An 18,610-nucleotide genomic window follows, 5' to 3' on the forward strand; every position below is an offset into this window, starting at 1 on the left:
CCCCCGTAGGGGCCCAACAGAACTTGTCTGCCATCTCTTGGTGCTGGTTGAGGCATTTGGATGCTGGGAAGCTTGCGCTGGTCCGCATGGGCTTGACGTCTAGTCAGGGCGCGGCACGCTGTGCTGAACGCCTCTGTGCTGACTTGCACTGCCATTGCAGTCTCTAGGTCGAAGGAAATCGGAGAAACTCTGTTCCTCATTTCTGCTGTAGAGCAGAAGGCCATTTACACGAAAACACGCTGCTTCACGGCAAGAAAAGGACAAGGACACACTGGGGGCATCGGGGCCAGGTGCCAAATGGGTGCTGCCTACAGCCTCCTCTGTTCGGATGAACCGCCTGAGGTTATCCTGCGGGCAAGACGTGTGTGCCGCACGGCCCCAGCCATGAACAACGCTGCGTGTGTCAGGGCTCAGCGTGAGCCAGGGGCTGCCTGGGGGCCGGGGAGCCAGGGGAGACGCCAGGGCCGTCAGGGCAGGGGCCTGGTCCTCCAGGGCGCGTCCCACCTGCCCCCGGTGAGGGCGAAGGGCAGGTCGGGATTGGGAGGGGGGCAGCCCTGAGCCCAGGCCAGCCAGGCACCTCCGTGGTGACAGGGTCAGGCCGAGGCAGGGCCGTGCAGTCAGCCCACGAGGCGGGGTCTGGGTCAGCGGGGCCCCTGGCTGGGGCACCTCTGTGCCCGTGACCTAATGAGCCCCCAGAGATGACACAGTGAGGCTGAGCTCACAGTGGGACGCGCCGCATCACAGAGGTCTCCCTGGTCCCTGGCGGTGTCCGCACTTCCCTGCGAGGCCCAGGCGCTGGCTGGGTGCTGCTCACCGCTGTTCTTTGGAGCTGCTCCGCAGCAAGCAGAGCGGGCAGCAGGCAGCAGGGCCACGCTGGGGGCCCCTCGCCGTCAGGCAGAGGAGCAGGGGCCCGTTGGACAGGAGCCTGGGGCGAGGAGACGACGAGAACGTCCTTTTCCCCTGGCTGCCGAGGCGAGCTAAGGGCAAGGGGCAAGCGGGATGGAGGGCTGCTGGACCGAGACCATCAGCCTGGAGCAGAGCTCCTTGTTCCCAACGCTGCTGCAGCTCTCCACCGAAGGTAAGGGCTTGGGGAGCTGCTTCCCCAGGGGCCGCAGAGACTCTTAGCTGTCCAAAGAGCTGTGGAGCTGGGGCTGTGAGGGTGGCTGCAGGCGGCTGGGGGCTGCCACGAGAGCCTGGGCTGGGCTGGGCTGGGCTGGGCTGGGCTGGGAGGAAAGGGGTGCCCTGTCCCAGAGGGCTGGGCCTGACATGTGTTTCCCTTGCTTTCCAGAGATTATTGCTATTTGGGACGCCGTGTCCAATTACATCCTGGAAGAGCTGATGCAGGACAAGGTGGGCTGGTGTCCTGGAGGGTTTTGGCTGTCCAGGGAGCCCTGGGTGCCCGGGAGCAAGCCTTCCTTCCCCCAGCCCCACAGCTGCACACCACACCTGGCCCGCCTGCTGCACAGCAGCTTTTTGGCCAGCCGGGAGAGAAACCCCGTGCAGCTCTAGTGTGAGACAGCATCTGGCACGTCCCAGGGCTCCCCGCTCCCCTGCGGCCCCCCACTAAAGACCGCGCAGAGAGACAGGGCTCTGTGCCAGGGCTGCTGGAAACCCCGGGGATCTTCTCTAGCTGAGGGACGTTAGTGAACCTCTCAAGGAGGGTGAGGGACAATGCGGAGAACGTGGCTCTTCTCTAAAGCCTTCCCCAAGTGCCCCTTGCACGTCAGCAGCAGAGAGGGCACAGAGCAGCGTTCCCACGCTCCGACAAACAGCACTTTTTCCCTCGCCAAAAGCCTTCCTGGTGGGCCTTTGTGTCTTTGCTGTGTGCAGGGTGTGCTGCTAGCGGGGCTCGGCACCTTCTGCACGGTCCGGGAGCCACTGCGCCCTGGCAAAGACAACGTGGTGACAGTTCGAAGGCCTGTGTTCCAGCTGGAAATGGACATGGTCTGGCTGCAGAGGCTCCAGCGTCCCAAAGTGACTCTGCCTGGTGAGTTGGCAGCGGCCACCCTCTGCTTCCCCTTGCCACATCACCTGTGGGGCAGGGGGTGGCTGCTCCCTGCTCTTTGGGAGGGGCAGGCAGAAGTAGCGATGTCCAGCTCCATCGCCCCGCAGAGAGCTCTTTCCGAGAAGGACCTTTTCTCTAGGCGTTTGTACTACAGAATAGTGCTTGCACACAGTCAGGCTCTCTCTCTCTTTTTGAACTGCCCTAACAACTGCCTCCGTGCCACTCGCCTCTCTTGATGGCCCAACAATGGAAAGTTGGCCTGCTGTGGCAGTGGTGTTGTTCCTCTCCCGTGTAGACAACGTGAAGATCAAGCCGCTGAAGTACCGGCAGCTGTCCCTGGCCACCTCCTTCTCGAGGCGCGTGGTGGAAGACTGCGTGCAAGAGACCATCCGCTTGTTCTCTGCGCACGTGCGCAACAAAGAGAAGGTCGCCTTTGCCTTCAGGGACGTCGGCGTTCTGACTTGCCAGGAAGACAAAGTGCACATGAGCTTTTATGCCCGCTGCACCCGGTGGCTGGCGGACCCCTGCAGTGTAAGTTGCTCCGCTTTCCCTGCGATTTCTTTGGGAATCCTATGGAAGGACGAGCGACCTGATGTGTGTTGGCCAGCCGGGACGTGGCAGCCTACTGAAACGCCTTCCCCAGTGCTTGCCCCCACAGCCTTCTCCAGGAGCAAAGAGAGCGAGCGCCTCCTGAGTTTCTTGCCCCTTGCCCCTACAGAAAGCCTGGCAGTGTTATCAGCCGAGCTCTGTTCTTTGCTGTGCAGCTTCTCCGCACCGGCATGAGGGGCTAATGTTCTCGGCAGAGAGCTTAGAGGAGGCTTTGGAGAGGCGGCCTCCTCTTGTGGCAGGAGAATGCTCTGCTGCCTTCAGCAGCAAGGCGAGAGCTGCCTTGGAAGCCTCCCAATGGGTCTGTGTTACATTGCAGAGACTGCCTACGATAGATCTCTCCATCTCCGGCACACCTGCTGCCCTGGGGACCCGGCCTAGCCCTCTGCATGTGTTCCCGAGGTGAGTGCCTTTCCTTTGCAGCCCTTGGCTAACCGAGCAGGCGGCTTCCCGGCTGCTGCTCGGCACCGTGCACCGCCAGGGCTTGACACTCAGCATGGAGTTGGGAATAACTCACACAGAGACTGGTTCCCGCTTCACTAAAGCTCACTTTGGGCTTCTCACACGTGTCTTTGCCTGGAGTGAGCGGGAACCGTGACTGCGTTTCTCATGCCCAGCCTGCCCTCCTTCCCATCAGAGAGCAGGGACTGCACACAGAGAGGCATTTAGGCTACGCCTTCTGTCTTTTGGGGGAGAGTGCCAAAAACCAGCTCCCAAAGAGCTGTGCACGGACACAGAGGAGGGGGGATGCAAGAAGGACTCCGGCAGCAGTGAGGAGGATCCGTGTCCGCAAGCTGCAAAGGGGAGACAATGCCCTTCCTTCAAAGCTGGCTTGTCTTTTGGTTTCCAGGTTTCAGCTTGCTGTGCAAGGCAGCGTGGAGGCCCAGGCTGCCCCCACCGGCTGCCCACAGGGGAAGGAGCAGGAGCTGGAAGAAGAGCTTGGGGCCGTCAGGAGCAGCAAAGGTCAGGGAAGAGATGCCTCCTGACCCGGCTGGGTCCCTGTCCCACGCTGGGTGACAGCAGCCAGGTAAAAATGCACTCCGCAAGCGGCTGCTCTCAAGAGCTTCCTTGTTTCCTCCTTCCAGAGAGGCGTCCTGGCAAGCTCCTGCCGCACCGCGAGGAGCTTTCTCTCCCCGTGCTGCCAAAGTGGGGGGAAGGCGCGAGGCAGCAAGGCATGGAGAGCAAGCCTGCTGCCAGGTGAGAGCCTTGGCGGAAGGGCTGAGGGGCACACTGGGACCTGCGCAGGGGAGACGTCCCCTTTGGACACGCCAGCCCCAGGGACTCAAAAGGCCTCCTGACACTTGTCCAGCAAAGGCTGCCTGCTTGCTGGATGCCAAGCATGCGCCAGTTTGCGGGAGAGCCTCACGTTGCCCTTGTTTTCCTCCAGGGTCATGTCACGCCCTTTTGGGGAGCTGAAGGCAAATCCTTCTTAGCAAACACCTCCTGCCCTTGTGCTAACGCGCCCTGTGGTGTCTCCTCAGGACCCTTGTGAACCAGACGGCCCCCATCCCGGGCACCTCCCCGGGGAAGCAGGTTGGCGTGCAATACCTCCCGCACCCTCCCGCCGGACCTCGGCGTGGCCGTGCCGGCGCCACTCCCAGGGGTGCAGCACAGGTGCGTGATGGGGCTCTGGGTAATCCTGGCATCTCACCCACTCGTAGGAAAGCCCCGGCCTATGAGACTCCCTCCAGAAAGGGCCCTCAGCACGTAGCCACTGGAGCCGTCGGTGGCCTCTTTGGGTGCTACTTTTGGGCGTAGTTAGGCACTGCTTGTACAACAGCTTTTTCAGCCTGCCTTCTGCCGAAAATCCCGCAAAAGAGTGACGGTGGCGAGGCTCAAGACAAGGGGCGGGAGAGCGGGTGGAAAGCCAGCGCCAACACGCCCCTGCCCAGAATCCCTGCCCAGACAGACAAGACTAATACTCTTGCCTTTCCGCGGCCCCGCAGGATGCAGCCTGCCCTCCCACGCAGAGGTTTGGAAGAGCTGCCCACGTCTCCCTCTTGAAAGAGGAGCAGAGGCAGCACCAAGCATCGTGGGAGGAACAGCAGGCCGCACTGGAGAAAGAGGCCCGGCGTCAGGCCCAGGTACGGGATGCCTTTGACGGCCCTCTGCAAAAGGGCCTTTCCCACGTCCAGGGCGGCGGAGCCTTGCAGGCAGCCAGGGCCCAGGCGGACGGCTGCCTCCGAGGAGCTGCGCCCAAGCTGGCCCACCCCTTCCGAGGAGGGAGACGGCTGCAGCCAGAAGCGGGCCCAGAAGGAGCCAGGCGCTGCAGCGAGGGCAGCTGGCGGGGGATGCCTCCCCACTGGGCAACCTCTGCCTGCGGTGCCTGCCTTCGAGCCAGAAACCAGCTCTCGGGGGCAGCTGCCTTGAGCCCCTTGGCCCCAGACGTGCCGGCGGCAGAGCCGCAGGGGCTCCGCTCTGGTAGCCCATTGTATCAGCTCCTTGTGTAGCCTGAGTCTGGCTCTACAAGGACTAGGTGCCTCCCCTGCAGCCCAGTGCTGTCTCGCCCATTCACCCCTCCATGCTGAAACCATTTCTTCTTCTTCTCCTTGCAAAACAGATCACACTAGTGGAGCTGCAATACGCCCTCGAGCAGCGTCGTCGCCCAGACACTGACATGCCGGGGAGGCCCCCCCAACGGTAAGCGTGCGTGGGCGCGCAAGCTCAGAGCCAGGGCCTGGCGCAGGCGAGGGGCTCTGACCCCCCTGCAGGTGCCAGGACCCCAAATCCCTCAGCTCCAGGACACAACCTACGACAGCCCCGGCTTTCTGCCGACGTGGGTTTGCAGGGGCTGGGGGGGCCGGAAGGCTCCCGGGAGAGCGGGAGCGGGACTTTGCCACTCCTATTGCAGGCAAGCGTCCGCACAAGCAAAGCAGAACATGCAGCTTCTGACTTCCTACAAAGTTCTTCGGGACAGGTGGAAGGAAAGGGTGGAACGAAACCAACGGAGGCTGATGGTGGAGGAGGAGCGGCGCCGGTAAATACCTGGCAACCCAGGCGCGTTCCCCCCTTTCCGCAATGCCCTTCCTGCCATGGCCCTGGGGAAAGAGGGTCTTCTCCAGCCCCGCCTGGAGAAGCACAGAAGCAGCCTTGGAGCCTGGCCTGGCCTCACACATCCCGCCCACTCCAAGGGGGTGGGGGGTGGGGGTGCACCATGACATTTCCAGCAACGTCTCCAGTGGCACAACATCCTCTTCCTGAACCCCGCAGCGCTTTGGTGATGCGCCACCTCCAGAAGAGAGAGCAGCAGGACCGTGTGCCGGGCAGTTACCACCAAGATGGCTTTTATGCGTGGAAATAAAGGGCCTTTCCGAGCTGCTGTGAGCCTTTCCTTGGTGGGCTGTGAAAGTGCAAGGGGCAGCAGGGCAGCTCCAGAGGGGACGGAAAGGGTCAGGCGGGAGCCAGGAGAGTGGGGCAGCCCCTCTACCGGGCAGCTCTCACCCCGGCCATGCCCTAGCAGGTGACTTGGGGACTGCCACGCCAGAGAGGAGGCGAGGGAAAGGTTTTGGGGGGACAGTGTGTGTGTGACTCAGCCGCCCGAATCCTGCCAAGCTCTTCTGCGGGCTCTAAGTCTTTGGCTCACCACATCCCAGTCCAAAGCACTGGCACCTCTCCTCCAGGCAGGCCCTGGGGGACGGCAGCCACTCCTTGGCATGGGCCGCAGCCTGCTCCCTCAGCATTACGGCTGGGCAGACCCCCAGCCAGACTCTGGCACCGCTGGGGCCGAGGCACCACACAGGAATGCCAGAGCTCCCAGCACTCCGTCAGCTTCCTCGCCAAGGAGTGGAGTGGCTTGAGGGGAAGGGCAGAGGGTCAGTAATTGCGAGGGTGGCCACACATGCGCAGGCCAGTGTAGGGCCAAAGAGTCCTTGGCTGGGAGCACTTGCTGGTGGGCATGGCAAGGCAGTAGAGCGTCCAGGACGGCATTTCTGTTGTGAGTCGTCCAGCAGGGACGGCGTCAAGGTGGGATAAGTGTGGAAGCGCAGAGGCACAGTGGTTTGGGGACTGAACTCGGCATGGCTGGGCTAGTGTAGGGCCCAAGAGAACTTGGTATGAGCACTTCTTGGTGCTGGCAGCAAGGGAGAAGTTTGGCCAGGATTGCATTGCTTCTGGAAGTCATCCTGTCAGCATGGTGTCAACCTGGGAAAAGAGAGGCAGTGCAGAGGTGCAGGTGTGCTGGGGCAGCTCCAGGCATTGCAGCACCAGTAGAGGTGCTCAAGAGGCCTGGGCTGCGAATGCCTTTTCATCGTCGTGGCAAGCAAGTACTTTGGCCCAAAACCCTTTTCTCGCGGGGATGGGCCAGCAGGCATGGTGTCAGGTTGGGAAGAGGGGGAAGCACAGGCGTGGCGGGGGAGCTGTTTCAAAGGTCTTCTCTCCTTTGTGCAATGCTGGCAGTAGACATGGTGTGAGTATGTCGCTTCAGGGGGAAGGCAGAGCGACCATTCTGGTGGGCCTACAGTCAGTATGGCAGGGCCAGAGTGCGTGAGTCAGCTCTACCACCAAGAAATGCTCACAGACTAGTACATCTGGGCCCCTACCATTGCCTTGGCATATGCCTGTCCCAGCCCCACAAGAATTCCCCTCTGCTCTTCCTTCCTCCTCCCACACTGACACCATGTCTACTGACTGATTTCCACTCTAAATGTGACACTGAAAAAATGGCTCAACCACAAAGAAGTGCTTGCAGACACGTTCTCTTGGGCCCCTACCGTTGCCTTGCCATTCCTATTCCAACCACCAAACTATTGCCCCAGTACGCTTCCTCCTTCTTCACAAACTGACACCATGCCTACAACAGATTCCAACAGGAAGGGCCACCCTGATTAACAGGCCCCCACAGCAACAAGTGCTCACGGACAAGTTCTCTCAGGCTCCTACCGGTCCCTTCACATGCACAAGTTTGTGAGGAGCGCGGAAGCGCAGAGAGGCAGTTGTTGTGGGGCTGGAATAGGCATAGCAGGGCCAGCGTAGGAGCCCAAGAGAACTTGTCTGAGAGCTCCCTATGCTGGAATGACTGGCTGGGTAGATGAGGGGAGAGCAGTGGATGTTGTCTACCTTGACTTCAGCAAGGCTTTTGACACTGTCTCCTGCAACATCCTCATAGGCACGCAGAGCAAGTGTGGGCTAGGTGAGTGGACAGTGAGGTGGGCTAGGTGAGTAGGCAGCGAACTGAAAACTGGCTGAATGGCAGAGCTCAGAGGGGTGTGATCAGTGGCATGAAGTCTTGCTGGAGGTCTGTAGCTAGCACTCCACCCCAGGTGTCAATACTGGGTCCAATATTATTCAACTTCTTCATCAGTGACCCCGATGAGGGGACAGAGTGCACCCTCAGCAAGTTTGCTGATGACACAAAACTGGGAGGAGTGGCTGATACACCAGAGGGCTGTGCTGCCATTCAGAGGGACCTGGACAGGCTGGAGAGATGGGCACAGGGGAACCTCACAAGTTCAATAAAGGGAAGTGCAGAATGCTGCACCTAAGGAGAAATAATCCCATGCACCAGGACAGGCCGGAGGCCCACCTACTGGAAAGCAGCTCTGCAGAGAAGGACACGGGAGACCTGCTGGACAGCAAGTTGACCATGAGCCAATAACGTGGCCTTGTGGACAAGAAGGCCAATGATATGCTGGGGTGCATTAGGAAGAGCATTGCCAGCAAGTCAAGGGAGGTGATTCTCGCCCTCTACTCAGCCCTGGTGAGGCCACACCTGGAGCGTGCATCCAGTTCTGGGCTGCCCAGTGTAAAAGACATATGGAGCTACTAGAGCAAGTCCAAAGAAGGGCTGCTAAGATGATTAAGGGAGCATCACCCTCTCCATCTCCCAAGTCAAGCCAAAAGACTAACACACTGGACACAACTATTTTACCCTCAGAAGCAGAAGCTGAATGCTTTCTTCAAGCTTGCTATAAGCTTTCCATCCCAAGACAAACTCCCTGAGCTGCAACAACACGGGAGGAGGAAGGGTTCCCAACCAATCTGCGCCAGACCATATGCGCCAGACCATATGCGGACAGCGTAGAGGACACAACTGCTCACGCAATGTTGAGTCACTGCCCCAACACCCCTTCTTCATTTCCTCAGCAAAAGGGACTTCTTTTTGTTTCGCGTTTATCACTGGTGATATCGCAGTACAGGATCCCAGCTGTACAAGGGGAAGGCTCCTTACCTTGCTTGCACTGGCTGTGCTCCTGCTCTGAATTGTGGACATGCATTTCTTGGGGCAAGCCAACTTTGCTGTGTAATCATCTGCAAAGAGGAAAAGAAATATGCTTGTATGGATCACCTGGATATCACATCTGTTCACCAGCGGGGAAGTCATGCTTGCAAATAGGTGGAGGAAGGGAGAGGAAGAGCCTTAATGGAAGAGCCTCATGTGGTCAAGTTACCAAATCAATTCCCCTTGCCCTTAAACCAGACAAAGAATTTCTGCCTAGGGAAGTCATCTGCAAAATTCCACCCTAAGACTCAGACCTGACCTGAATGGTGTTCACAGAAGCACATTTTACCTTGTTTAGGAGAAAGTCATTCGGATGTTTCAGTTCACTGATATCTGCAGTCGCAGAGCACAAGGTTGGCGGGTCTGAGATTTACTGGAGATTTTGAGGCTACAGCTCTTCCTGGGTTTCCTGCTCTCTTGTCCATGGTGCTTTCATGCCCCTAAGTGACTCAGATGCCTAGAAAGAGTGGGGAAAGGGATGAAATTGTTTTCTAGAGAAAAATGAGGGCATTTCCTGGCGTTTGTTTCCTCCAGAGCCATGCAAAGCAATCCAGAAATCCTCACAGTAACACCCTGGGGAAGGAACTTTAGACCATCCCACCCACTTGCACCTTCTGGGAAAACCAGAGAAACTCACTGCCTGAAACTGCCTGAGGTGCCCCACTGTCTGGAAGCAATGCATACGACCTGAGGGACCTGACCTCTCCTTTGTCGGTCACACCAGAATCATCTTGTCTGGCCTTTTCCCCAAAAGTGTGTGCAAGGAGCACATAAACACAGACCTCAGGGGACAAGCAGATGCAAGTTTATCGTGGTTGGAACGGAAGCTGGCTCTACAAGGAAAGGCTCATGTCACAGGACAGTTAAGGTCCAAGCTATCCACAGAACAGGGTATGGCTATCTGCTAAAAAGTCCAAGCTGCAGACAAGCTGAACATCAGACAACAGAAAGGCAGGCTCGCTTTCCAAGAGCAAAGCTGGACATTATGGTGCCTTCTGGATCGGAGCACTGCTTTTAACACACACAAACACACACACGCAGCAATCCCCTTCTTTCTGCAAAGTGACACAATGAGGTTAAGTATCTACTCCTCATAAAAGTTTCTAGCCTGCTAATACTCCACGTTTTTCAAACAACCCACGCAGTAATGTTACATCTGAGAAAGTCTGCATCAAGTCTTGCTCTTCTGCTCACTCAGAAACAAAGTATGGATTGGAGAAGGAAAAAATGTCTGAGACAGTTTTTCTACCATAACACAGAGGTTCTGCCTGCAACCTGCAGGTCACTAAAACCCTCTGGCTAATGACAAAGACACAAAAGAAAAGACACCTCAGACTCTAACGGAAGCCCTGACTCTCCAGTTCAGCTCAGCAAGGCAGACTTTGTGTCTTTCCTCAACTTCTGCTGATGTTCTTCCCATGCAGATCCACTTTTCCAGGATCAGGGATTTCAAGGCAGGAAAGAGTGGCTATGGCTCACAGGAGCTGTGGTTTTCTCCCAGAGTATCACCAGGCACATAGGCTATTAAGTCTCCATTGATTCACAGGAGCACATAAATCTGTTCTGAAAAAAAGCCAGACTAATTCAGGAGCTGCCCTTACTGTAGCTGATCCAGAGGACACTGATCCACACCACTCACTTGTATTTCACGTGACACTGGCATGTCTGAAATTGTTTCTCCTTCTGCAGGGCTTTTCCCTTCCTCTGTAGTTTCTGGAGGGTCACTCTCTTCTGCTGTGAACTGTTTCTGGAGGGTCTTGAGCAGAGCTTTCTTCCTCACAGCACCTAGATGCCCCTTGGAAGGAAGACAGGCCATGCTTATTCTGTAATTCATGCTGTAATTCATGCTGTTCCAGTCCATGAGCTCCAGCTCCGGCTGGCTTGCAGCCATGTCTGTGCCTTACCATGGGCCCCGATTATCCAGACCTGGTCCCTGACACGCAGGCTGACCTCCCAGCCAGACCTCAGCTCTGCCTCACCGCCACGGATCTGCACGGCCAGCTGGGCTCCTGGCTGGAGCTGGCCCCCATCCCTGCGCCTGCCCTGCTCCCTTTGCTCCAGGACTGCGGTCTCTCTGAAGGGTAGCACAACCATCCTGTGTATCAGCCACTCCTCCCACTTGTGTATCATCTCCAAACTTGCCAAGGGTGCCCTCTGCCTCATCGTCCAAGTCATTAATCAAGAGGTTAAACACTATTGGCCACAGTACCGACCCTGGGGCACACCTTCAGCGACTGTACCGCTGATCACAACCCTCTGAGACCGGCAGGTCAGCCAGCTTTTTACCTCACTGCCCACTCATCTAGCCCTTACTTTGTGAGCTTGTCTATGAGGATGGCACAGGAGACAGTGTCAGAAGTCTTACTAAGGTCAAGATGAACAACATCCACTGCTCTCCCCTCATCCACCAAGCCAGCCACCTCATCATAGAAGGCTATCGGGGTTGTCAGGCATAATTTCCCCTGTGTGAAGCCATGCTGACTACTCCTGATCACCTCTTGTTCTTAAAATATTTGGAAATGGCTTCCAGGATAAGCTGCTCCATGACCTTCCCAGGGAATGAGGTGAGTCTGGCCTGTAGTTCCCCAGATCCTTCTTCTTGCCCTTCTTGAAGACAGGAGGGACATTTGCTTTCTTCCAGGCCTCAGGAACCTCCTTCAGTCGCCACAACCTTTCAAACATAATCGAGAGTGGCCTCACAATGACATCGGCCAGCTCCCTCAGCACTCGTGGGTGCATCCTGTCAGGTCCCATGGACTTGCGTATGTCCAGTTGGTTTAATTGTTCCCAAACCTGATCCTCCTCCACCAAGGGTAAGGCGTCTTTGCTCCAGACTTTCCCACTGGTACCAGTGCCCTGGGATTTCTGAAGACCTGTCTGATCAGTAAAGACCTGAGGGAAGAAGGCCTTGAGTACCTCGGCTTCTTCTGTGCCCCTTCTCTTCAGATCCCTTGCCCCATTCAGCAATGGGCCCACATATCCCCAAGTCTTCCTTTTTGCTGCTGCTATCCCTTCTTGTTGCCCTCCGTTCCTGCAGGGAGAGCAGGAGCCATCCTCTTGTTGCCGGAAGTCACCACCTTCCAGCCTTTGCCATCATGGGAGTCTCCATTTCCCACTCCAAAATGCACCAGCTGCCTGCCCTTCATTTGGGACGGTTGGGGGGTTAGGTTCCTGAAGCTGCAGGGTCTTGGGGAAGATCCAGTCCATCTCTCTCTGTCATCTCTGAGGCTGTGCTCTGCTGACTTCCTCCTGCACCTCCTTTACTTGGCGACACACATCCTCCACCCGCGCACTCCTCCTGCAGAAAAGGATGCCGTCTTCCCCTGCCCCAGCCTCAGCAAGAGGCCCCAGGCCTCCCAGCAGCTGAAGACCTTGGACCTGCCTTCTATCACGCATGCTTGCTGCGGGATTCACGGGCTCAGACAAGCCCGCAACAGGACGCAGTCCCCTGCTCCCCACCTCTGGGGCAGCCAGCAGCCCTTTCCTGGGGTCCCCAGCCCTCCAAGCCTGCTCCTCCACAGCTGGTTCAAAAGCCAGGCATATGCCACTTCCAGGGCCCAGTGAGGAAGAGGAAGGACAGCTGCCTGCTACTGGAGTAGCAGCACCATGCACCACTAGTAACTACGCGATTCTCCTTTGTATTCGGGAGAGCCAGGAGTCAGAGCCCAAAGAATTGTCCTGAACCCAGAGGGTTGTGCCAGGCTCGATCCCCGTCCTCTACAGCTTCCTCCATCACAGAGATGGCCAAGAACCAGACCAGCCCCTCTATTTGCACAGCAAATGTTTTTGTGTTAATAACAACATAACCATCATAATGACATCAATTAGAAGGGATGGAGCACATATTCTTCAATTTTGCCATCAAGACTGTAAGGAGAGAGGGTTTAAACTGAGTATGAAATGGCATGTTTCAGGGCAGGATTTGGACAATGTCTTCCCCATGCTGTGATCTTCCATAGCTGGGAATGATCTCATTTTGAGCCAAGGAAGTTGCCATCAGGAAAGAGTTGCCAGGCCGCGGGGGGCTTGCCCATAGGAGCGCCAGTTTTGCTTCAGCTGCAGAAGGCAGGTCTGTTTCTGCAGCGCAGGCACGCACTTTCCCTGCAGGAACACTCCTGGGCTTGCTCAAGGCAGTAAGCAAACGAAGGAGCCGAGCTTAAAGCGGCCCCGTGTCCATTTGATAGCAGCATTGCCCCAGGAGCAGAAAGCAGTGCCTCTGTGCCCAGAGTTACTTCAGAAATGGCAGGATTGAAGGGCCTTTCCAGGGGCCCTGCTTCTTCCCTTTCTGTGGTCGGTACAGTGAGTGTAAGGACAGTCTGGAAAGCTCCCTCTGGGACAAAACGAGCACTGGAGGGCCTCCGAGGAGTGTACAGCCCCATCAGCACCTAGGTACGAGGCCAGCTACGCTGCTATCGCCATGCTCAGCACTGCCATGCAGCCCCATTGTCTCCTCCCAGCCCCTCTGCCCACCCTGGGCAGACCAGGCAGCTGGACCTTGTAGGACATTACAGCATCTGGACATAGATTACATTACAGCATACTGGACAGGACGGGACAGGATGGGGCCATCCTCCTTTAGGCATCAAACCAGGCTCTTTGTCTTTAAAAGTCCTCAGCAAGGTCCCTGCAGCCAACCTACCTCCTCTTCCTGGTCTCTGCACGGTTGCGGGGGGACTCCCACAGAAGGAAGACTTCGTGCCCCTGCACTACTTGCTTTCCAGATCGCTGTGAAAGGAAGGACTCGTTCACTGCTTGGGGTTGCTCCTCCAGCCTGCCCACCCCGCCCCGGCGCTGTGAGCCCCGCTCCGCACCCCGGGGTCTCTGCCTCTCCTCTCCCATGCGCCTGCCCAAAGGCTCCCGCAGGCGCCAGGGCCGTGGCTCCCCGTTACTCAAGCATTTCTGCAGAGAGCTCCCCTGAAGCTGTGGCCTGCGGCGCTGAGGCCTCACGGAGGCCAGCGCGGGACGTGGCCGTGCCCCCGGGACCCTGCTGTCCCGGCCCCGGGAGCGGCCCCGGTGCGTGGGGGCGGCAGGGGTTCCCTCGGCGGCCCTGAGCCCCGCGGGGGTTGCGCCGAGCCCTGCCGGCTGGGGCCGCGCCTCAAGGGCTTCCGAGACTCTCGGAGAAGCGCGGCGCCCCGGGGGCGGCTCGGCAGCGGGGTGCCGAGGCGCGGGCGGCGGCGAGGCCGGGCCCGAGGCGACGGCGGGGCCCGAGGCGGCGGGGCCCAGGCCGCGGCCGCCGCCCGTCTCCCGGCAACGCGGGCGGCGCGCGCCGCCTGCGCGCCATGGCCCTCGCGGCTCGCCGTAGCGCGGCGGCGGCAGTGAGCGGCGCGGCCGGCCCCGCGGTGAGTGAGGGGCCGCCCGGCCCCGGTCCTGGTCCCTGGCAGCCCTCCCGGCCCCGGGCAGCCCTCCCGGCCCCTCGGCGCGGCGGCCCTGCCGCCCGGCCCGGTGGCGGCGCTGTGCCCGGCCCTGTCCCCGGCCCTGCGCTGCCCTGCCCGCGGGGGCCGGGGAGGCTGTGCCCCGGCCGAGGCCCGGTGGCAGGTTGGGGTGCGGGAGGCCGGGGCAGGGCCGCGCTGTGCGGCCCTTTTCGGGGAGCGCTGCCAGAATGCCAGAGCTCCCCCCAGCACTCCCACCACTCCCCCCACCAGCTTGCTCCCAGCAACAGACCTGTCAGCAAAGGGCAAGGGAGCCTTCCCAGGGGCTCAACTCCACTTGGGACTGCAAAGTGAAGACAGCTGGTGCCTGGTCACAGCCGCAGTCACACAGTGACCGGTTCCCGCTTCACTAAAGTTCACTTTGGGCTTCTCACACGTGTCTTTGCCTGGAGTGAGCGGGAACCGTGACTGCGTTTCTCATGCCCAGCCTGCCCTCCTTCCCATCAGAGAGCAGGGACTGCACACAGAGAGGCATTTAGGCTACGCCTTCTGTCTTTTGGGGGAGAGTGCCAAAAACCAGCTCCCAAAGAGCTGTGCACGGACACAGAGGAGGGGGGATGCAAGAAGGACTCCGGCAGCAGTGAGGAGGATCCGTGTCCGCAAGCTGCAAAGGGGAGACAATGCCCTTCCTTCAAAGCTGGCTTGTCTTTTGGTTTCCAGGTTTCAGCTCGCTGTGCAAGGCAGCGTGGAGGCCCAGGCTGCCCCCGCCGGCTGCCCACAGGAGAAGGAGCAGGAGCTGGAAGAAGAGCTTGGGGCCGTCAGGAGCAGCAAAGGTCAGGGAAGAGATGCCTCCTGACCCGGCTGGGTCCCTGTCCCACGCTGGGTGACAGCAGCCAGGTAAAAATGCACTCCGCAAGCGGCTGCTCTCAAGAGCTTCCTTGTTTCCTCCTTCCAGAGAGGCGTCCTGGCAAGCTCCTGCCGCACCGCAAGGAGCTTTCTCTCCCCGTGCTGCCAAAGTGCGGGGAAGGCGCGAGGCGGCAAGGCATGGAGAGCAAGCCTGCTGCCAGGTGAGAGCCTTGGCGGAAGGGCTGAGGGGCACACTGGGACCTGCGCAGGAGAGACGTCCCCTTTGGACACGCCGGCCCCAGGGACTCAAAAGGCCTCCTGACACTTGTCCAGCAAAGGCTGCCTGCTTGCTGGATGCCAAGCATGCGCCAGTTTGCGGGAGAGCCTCACGTTGCCCTTGTTTTCCTCCAGGGTCATGTCACGCCCTTTTGGGGAGCTGAAGGCAAATCCTTCTTAGCAAACACCTCCTGCCCTTGTGCTAACGCGCCCTGTGGTGTCTCCTCAGGACCCCTGTGAACCAGACGGCCCCCATCCCGGGCACCTCCCCGGGGAAGCAGGTTGGCGTGCAATACCTCCCGCACCCTCCCGCCAGACCTCAGCATGGCCGTGCCGGCGCCACTCCCAGGGGTGCAGCACAGGTGCGTGATGGGGCTCTGGGTAATCCTGGCATCTCACCCACTCGTAGGAAAGCCCTGGCCTATGAGACTCCCTCCGGAAAGGGCCCTCAGCGCGTAGCCACTGGAGCCGTCGGTGGCCTCTTTGGGTGCTACTTTTGGGCGTAGTTAGGCACTGCTTGTACAACAGCTTTTTCAGCCTGCCTTCTGCCGAAAATCCCGCAAAAGAGTGACGGTGGCGAGGCTCAAGACAAGGGGCGGGAGAGCGGGTGGAAAGCCAGCGCCAACACGCCCCTGCCCAGAATCCCTGCCCAGACAGACAAGACTAATACTTTTGCCTTTCCGCGGCCCCGCAGGATGCAGCCTGCCCTCCCACGCAGAGGTTTGGAAGAGCTGCCCACGTCTCCCTCTTGAAAGAGGAGCAGAGGCAGCACCAAGCATCGTGGGAGGAACAGCAGGCCGCACTGGAGAAAGAGGCCCGGCGTCAGGCCCAGGTACGGGATGCCTTTGACGGCCCTCTGCAAAAGGGCCTTTCCCACGTCCAGGGCGGCGGAGCCTTGCAGGCAGCCAGGGCCCAGGCGGACGGCTGCCTCCGAGGAGCTGCGCCCAAGCTGGCCCACCCCTTCCGAGGAGGGAGACGGCTGCAGCCAGAAGCGGGCCCAGAAGGAGCCAGGCGCTGCAGCGAGGGCAGCTGGCGGGGGATGCCTCCCCACTGGGCAACCTCTGCCTGCGGTGGGCGCGCAAGCTCAGAGCCAGGGCCTGGCACAGGCGAGGGGCTCTGACCCCCCCTGCAGGTGCCAGGACCCCAAATCCCTCAGCTCCAGGACACAACCTACGACAGCCCCGGCTTTCTGCCGACGTGGGTTTGCAGGGGCTGGGGGGGCCGGAAGGCTCCCGGGAGAGCGGGAGCGGGACTTTGCCACTCCTATTGCAGGCAAGCGTCCGCGCAAGCAAAGCAGAACATGCAGCTTCTGACTTCCTACAAAGTTCTTCGGGACAGGTGGAAGGAAAGGGTGGAACGAAACCAATGGAGGCTGATGGTGGAGGAGGAGCGGCGCCGGTAAATACCTGGTAACCCAGGCGCGTTCCCCCCTTTCCGCAATGCCCTTCCTGCCATGGCCCTGGGGAAAGAGGGTCTTCTCCAGCCCCGCCTGGAGAAGCACAGAAGCAGCCTTGGAGCCTGGCCTGGCCTCACACATCCCGCCCACTCCAAGGGGGTGGGGGGTGGGGGTGCACCATGACATTTCCAGCAACGTCTCCAGTGGCACAACATCCTCTTCCTGAACCCCGCAGCGCTTTGGTGATGCGCCACCTCCAGAAGAGAGAGCAGCAGGACCGTGTGCCGGGCAGTTACCACCAAGATGGCTTTTATGCGTGGAAATAAAGGGCCTTTCCGAGCTGCTGTGAGCCTTTCCTTGGTGGGCTGTGAAAGTGCAAGGGGCAGCAGGGCAGCTCCAGAGGGGACGGAAAGGGTCAGGCGGGAGCCAGGAGAGTGGGGCAGCCCCTCTGCCAGGCAGCTCTCACCCCGGCCATGCCCTAGCAGGTGACTTGGGGACTGCCACGCCAGAGAGGAGGCGAGGGAAAGGTTTTGGGGGGACAGTGTGTGTGACTCAGCCGCCCAAATCCTGCCAAGCTCTTCCGGGAGCTCCAAGTCTTTGGCTCACCATGTCCCGGTCCAAAGCACTGGTACCTCTCCTCCAGGCAGACCCTGGGGGACGGCAGCCACTCCTTGGCATGGGCCGCAGCCTGCTCCCTCAGCGTGGCGGCTGAACAGACCCCGAGGCTGGGCAGACCCCCAGCCAGACCCTGGCACCACCGGGGCCAAGGCACCACACGGGAATGCCAGAGCTCCCCCCAGCACTCCCACCACTCCCCCCACCAGCTTGCTCCCAGCAACAGACCTGTCAGCAAAGGGCAAGGGAGCCTTCCCAGGGGCTCAACTCCACTTGGGACTGCAAAGTGAAGACAGCTGGTGCCTGGTCACAGCCGCAGTCCCCAGCCTCTGCCTTGCAAGGGCTTTCTCTGCACAAGCAATGACAGGAAGAGACCCTCCATTAAAGACCCTATGCAGGATCCCACAGGAATTCCTCTGGCCCTCACGGAATAGATGTGCTCCTCTTGAGCCCCACCCATGAGCTCAGCAGGGCAGGGCTCTCGTGCCCTCGTGGGGAGGCACTGGCCATGACTTTTGGAACAGAATCCTGCAGCTTTTGCACAATCCTCGCTCAACCGTCCCAGCAAGGGCTGCGAGGGGACTGTTGGGCCACACTGTGCCCCTGCCCAAAGCACCTCTGGGCCTCGCCTTGAGACCTTGGATTCCTGCCTCGCTTCGCTAGCCTCAGGGCTGCCTTGGCCTGACACCTTGCGCTGTTAGGACTCCTCTCTTGCCGCGCAGCCTAGGCTTCTCCCTTCTCTTACCTCCTGCAAAGGGCAAAACCAAAGCCCCCGCCCAGGGCCAGGCCGCCTCTCTGAGCTCGGCTCGCTGTCAGGCTCACGCTCTTGAGCAAAGCCAGGCAGGTTCCCGCAGGGAAAGCGCGTGCCTGTGCAGCGGAAACCAATCCGCCTTGTGTAGCTAAGAGCAAAGCTGGCACTCCTGGGAGGGAATCCCGTGGCAGTCTGGCGGCTCTTTCCTGGTGGCAACTTCCGCTGCTCCAAACAAGATGCTTCCCAGTTACAGAAGAGCACAGTGCGGGCAAGACATCTTCCCTGCTCTGCCCTCTTCAGTTTGAACCCTGTCTTGCTCTCTTCTTGATGGTGCAGTTGAAGAGCACGGATTCCATCCCTTCTCTATCAATGTCATGATGAGAGCTCTGCTGTTCTTCATAGAAAACTATTTGCTGTGCGACTGAAGGGGCTGGGCTGCTGCTTGGCCATCGCTGTGAGGGAGGGAGCTGTAGAGGACAGGAGCGGAGCCCGACACCACCCCCCGGGCCCAGGGCAATTCCCGGGGCTC

The 18,610-nt window shown here is 59.5% G+C and overlaps 1 protein-coding gene and 1 long non-coding RNA gene across 2 annotated transcripts; one reads left to right on the top strand and one right to left on the bottom strand.

Annotated features, from left to right (window-relative positions):
- The first annotated feature begins 999 nt into the window (after positions 1-999).
- On the top strand, positions 1,000-5,925 carry LOC135329616 (uncharacterized). Its single transcript, XM_064518545.1, has 12 exons — positions 1,000-1,078; positions 1,289-1,350; positions 1,711-1,987; positions 2,301-2,536; positions 2,724-3,013; positions 3,462-3,574; positions 3,697-3,808; positions 4,093-4,225; positions 4,558-4,695; positions 5,172-5,251; positions 5,463-5,588; positions 5,822-5,925. Exons 1-12 carry the CDS (start codon positions 1,000-1,002, stop codon positions 5,910-5,912), a joined length of 1,737 nt encoding a protein of 578 aa, XP_064374615.1. The 3' UTR covers positions 5,913-5,925.
- Positions 5,926-6,022: 97 nt separating this feature from the next.
- On the bottom strand, positions 6,023-14,015 carry LOC112986997 (uncharacterized). Its single transcript, XR_003260162.2, has 5 exons — positions 13,640-14,015; positions 13,468-13,553; positions 9,118-9,285; positions 8,778-8,857; positions 6,023-6,751 (listed from the first exon to the last, which is right to left on the bottom strand). It is a non-coding gene; the product is annotated as an uncharacterized LOC112986997 (long non-coding RNA).
- Between the last annotated feature and the right edge of the window lie 4,595 nt (positions 14,016-18,610).

Source organism: Dromaius novaehollandiae, chromosome 12 (assembly GCF_036370855.1).
Source record: "Dromaius novaehollandiae isolate bDroNov1 chromosome 12, bDroNov1.hap1, whole genome shotgun sequence".
NCBI classification, from domain to species: domain Eukaryota; kingdom Metazoa; phylum Chordata; class Aves; order Casuariiformes; family Dromaiidae; genus Dromaius; species Dromaius novaehollandiae.

Coding starts and splice junctions, on each gene's coding strand:
- LOC135329616 (XM_064518545.1), top strand. CDS start 1,000: ATGGAGGGCTGCTGGACCGAGACCATCAGCCTGGAGCAGAGCTCCTTG. Junction 1,351..1,710: donor AAGAGCTGATGCAGGACAAG/GTGGGCTGGTGT, acceptor GCCTTCCCCAAG/TGCCCCTTGCACGTCAGCAG. Junction 5,252..5,462: donor CCGGGGAGGCCCCCCCAACG/GTAAGCGTGCGT, acceptor CTCCTATTGCAG/GCAAGCGTCCGCACAAGCAA.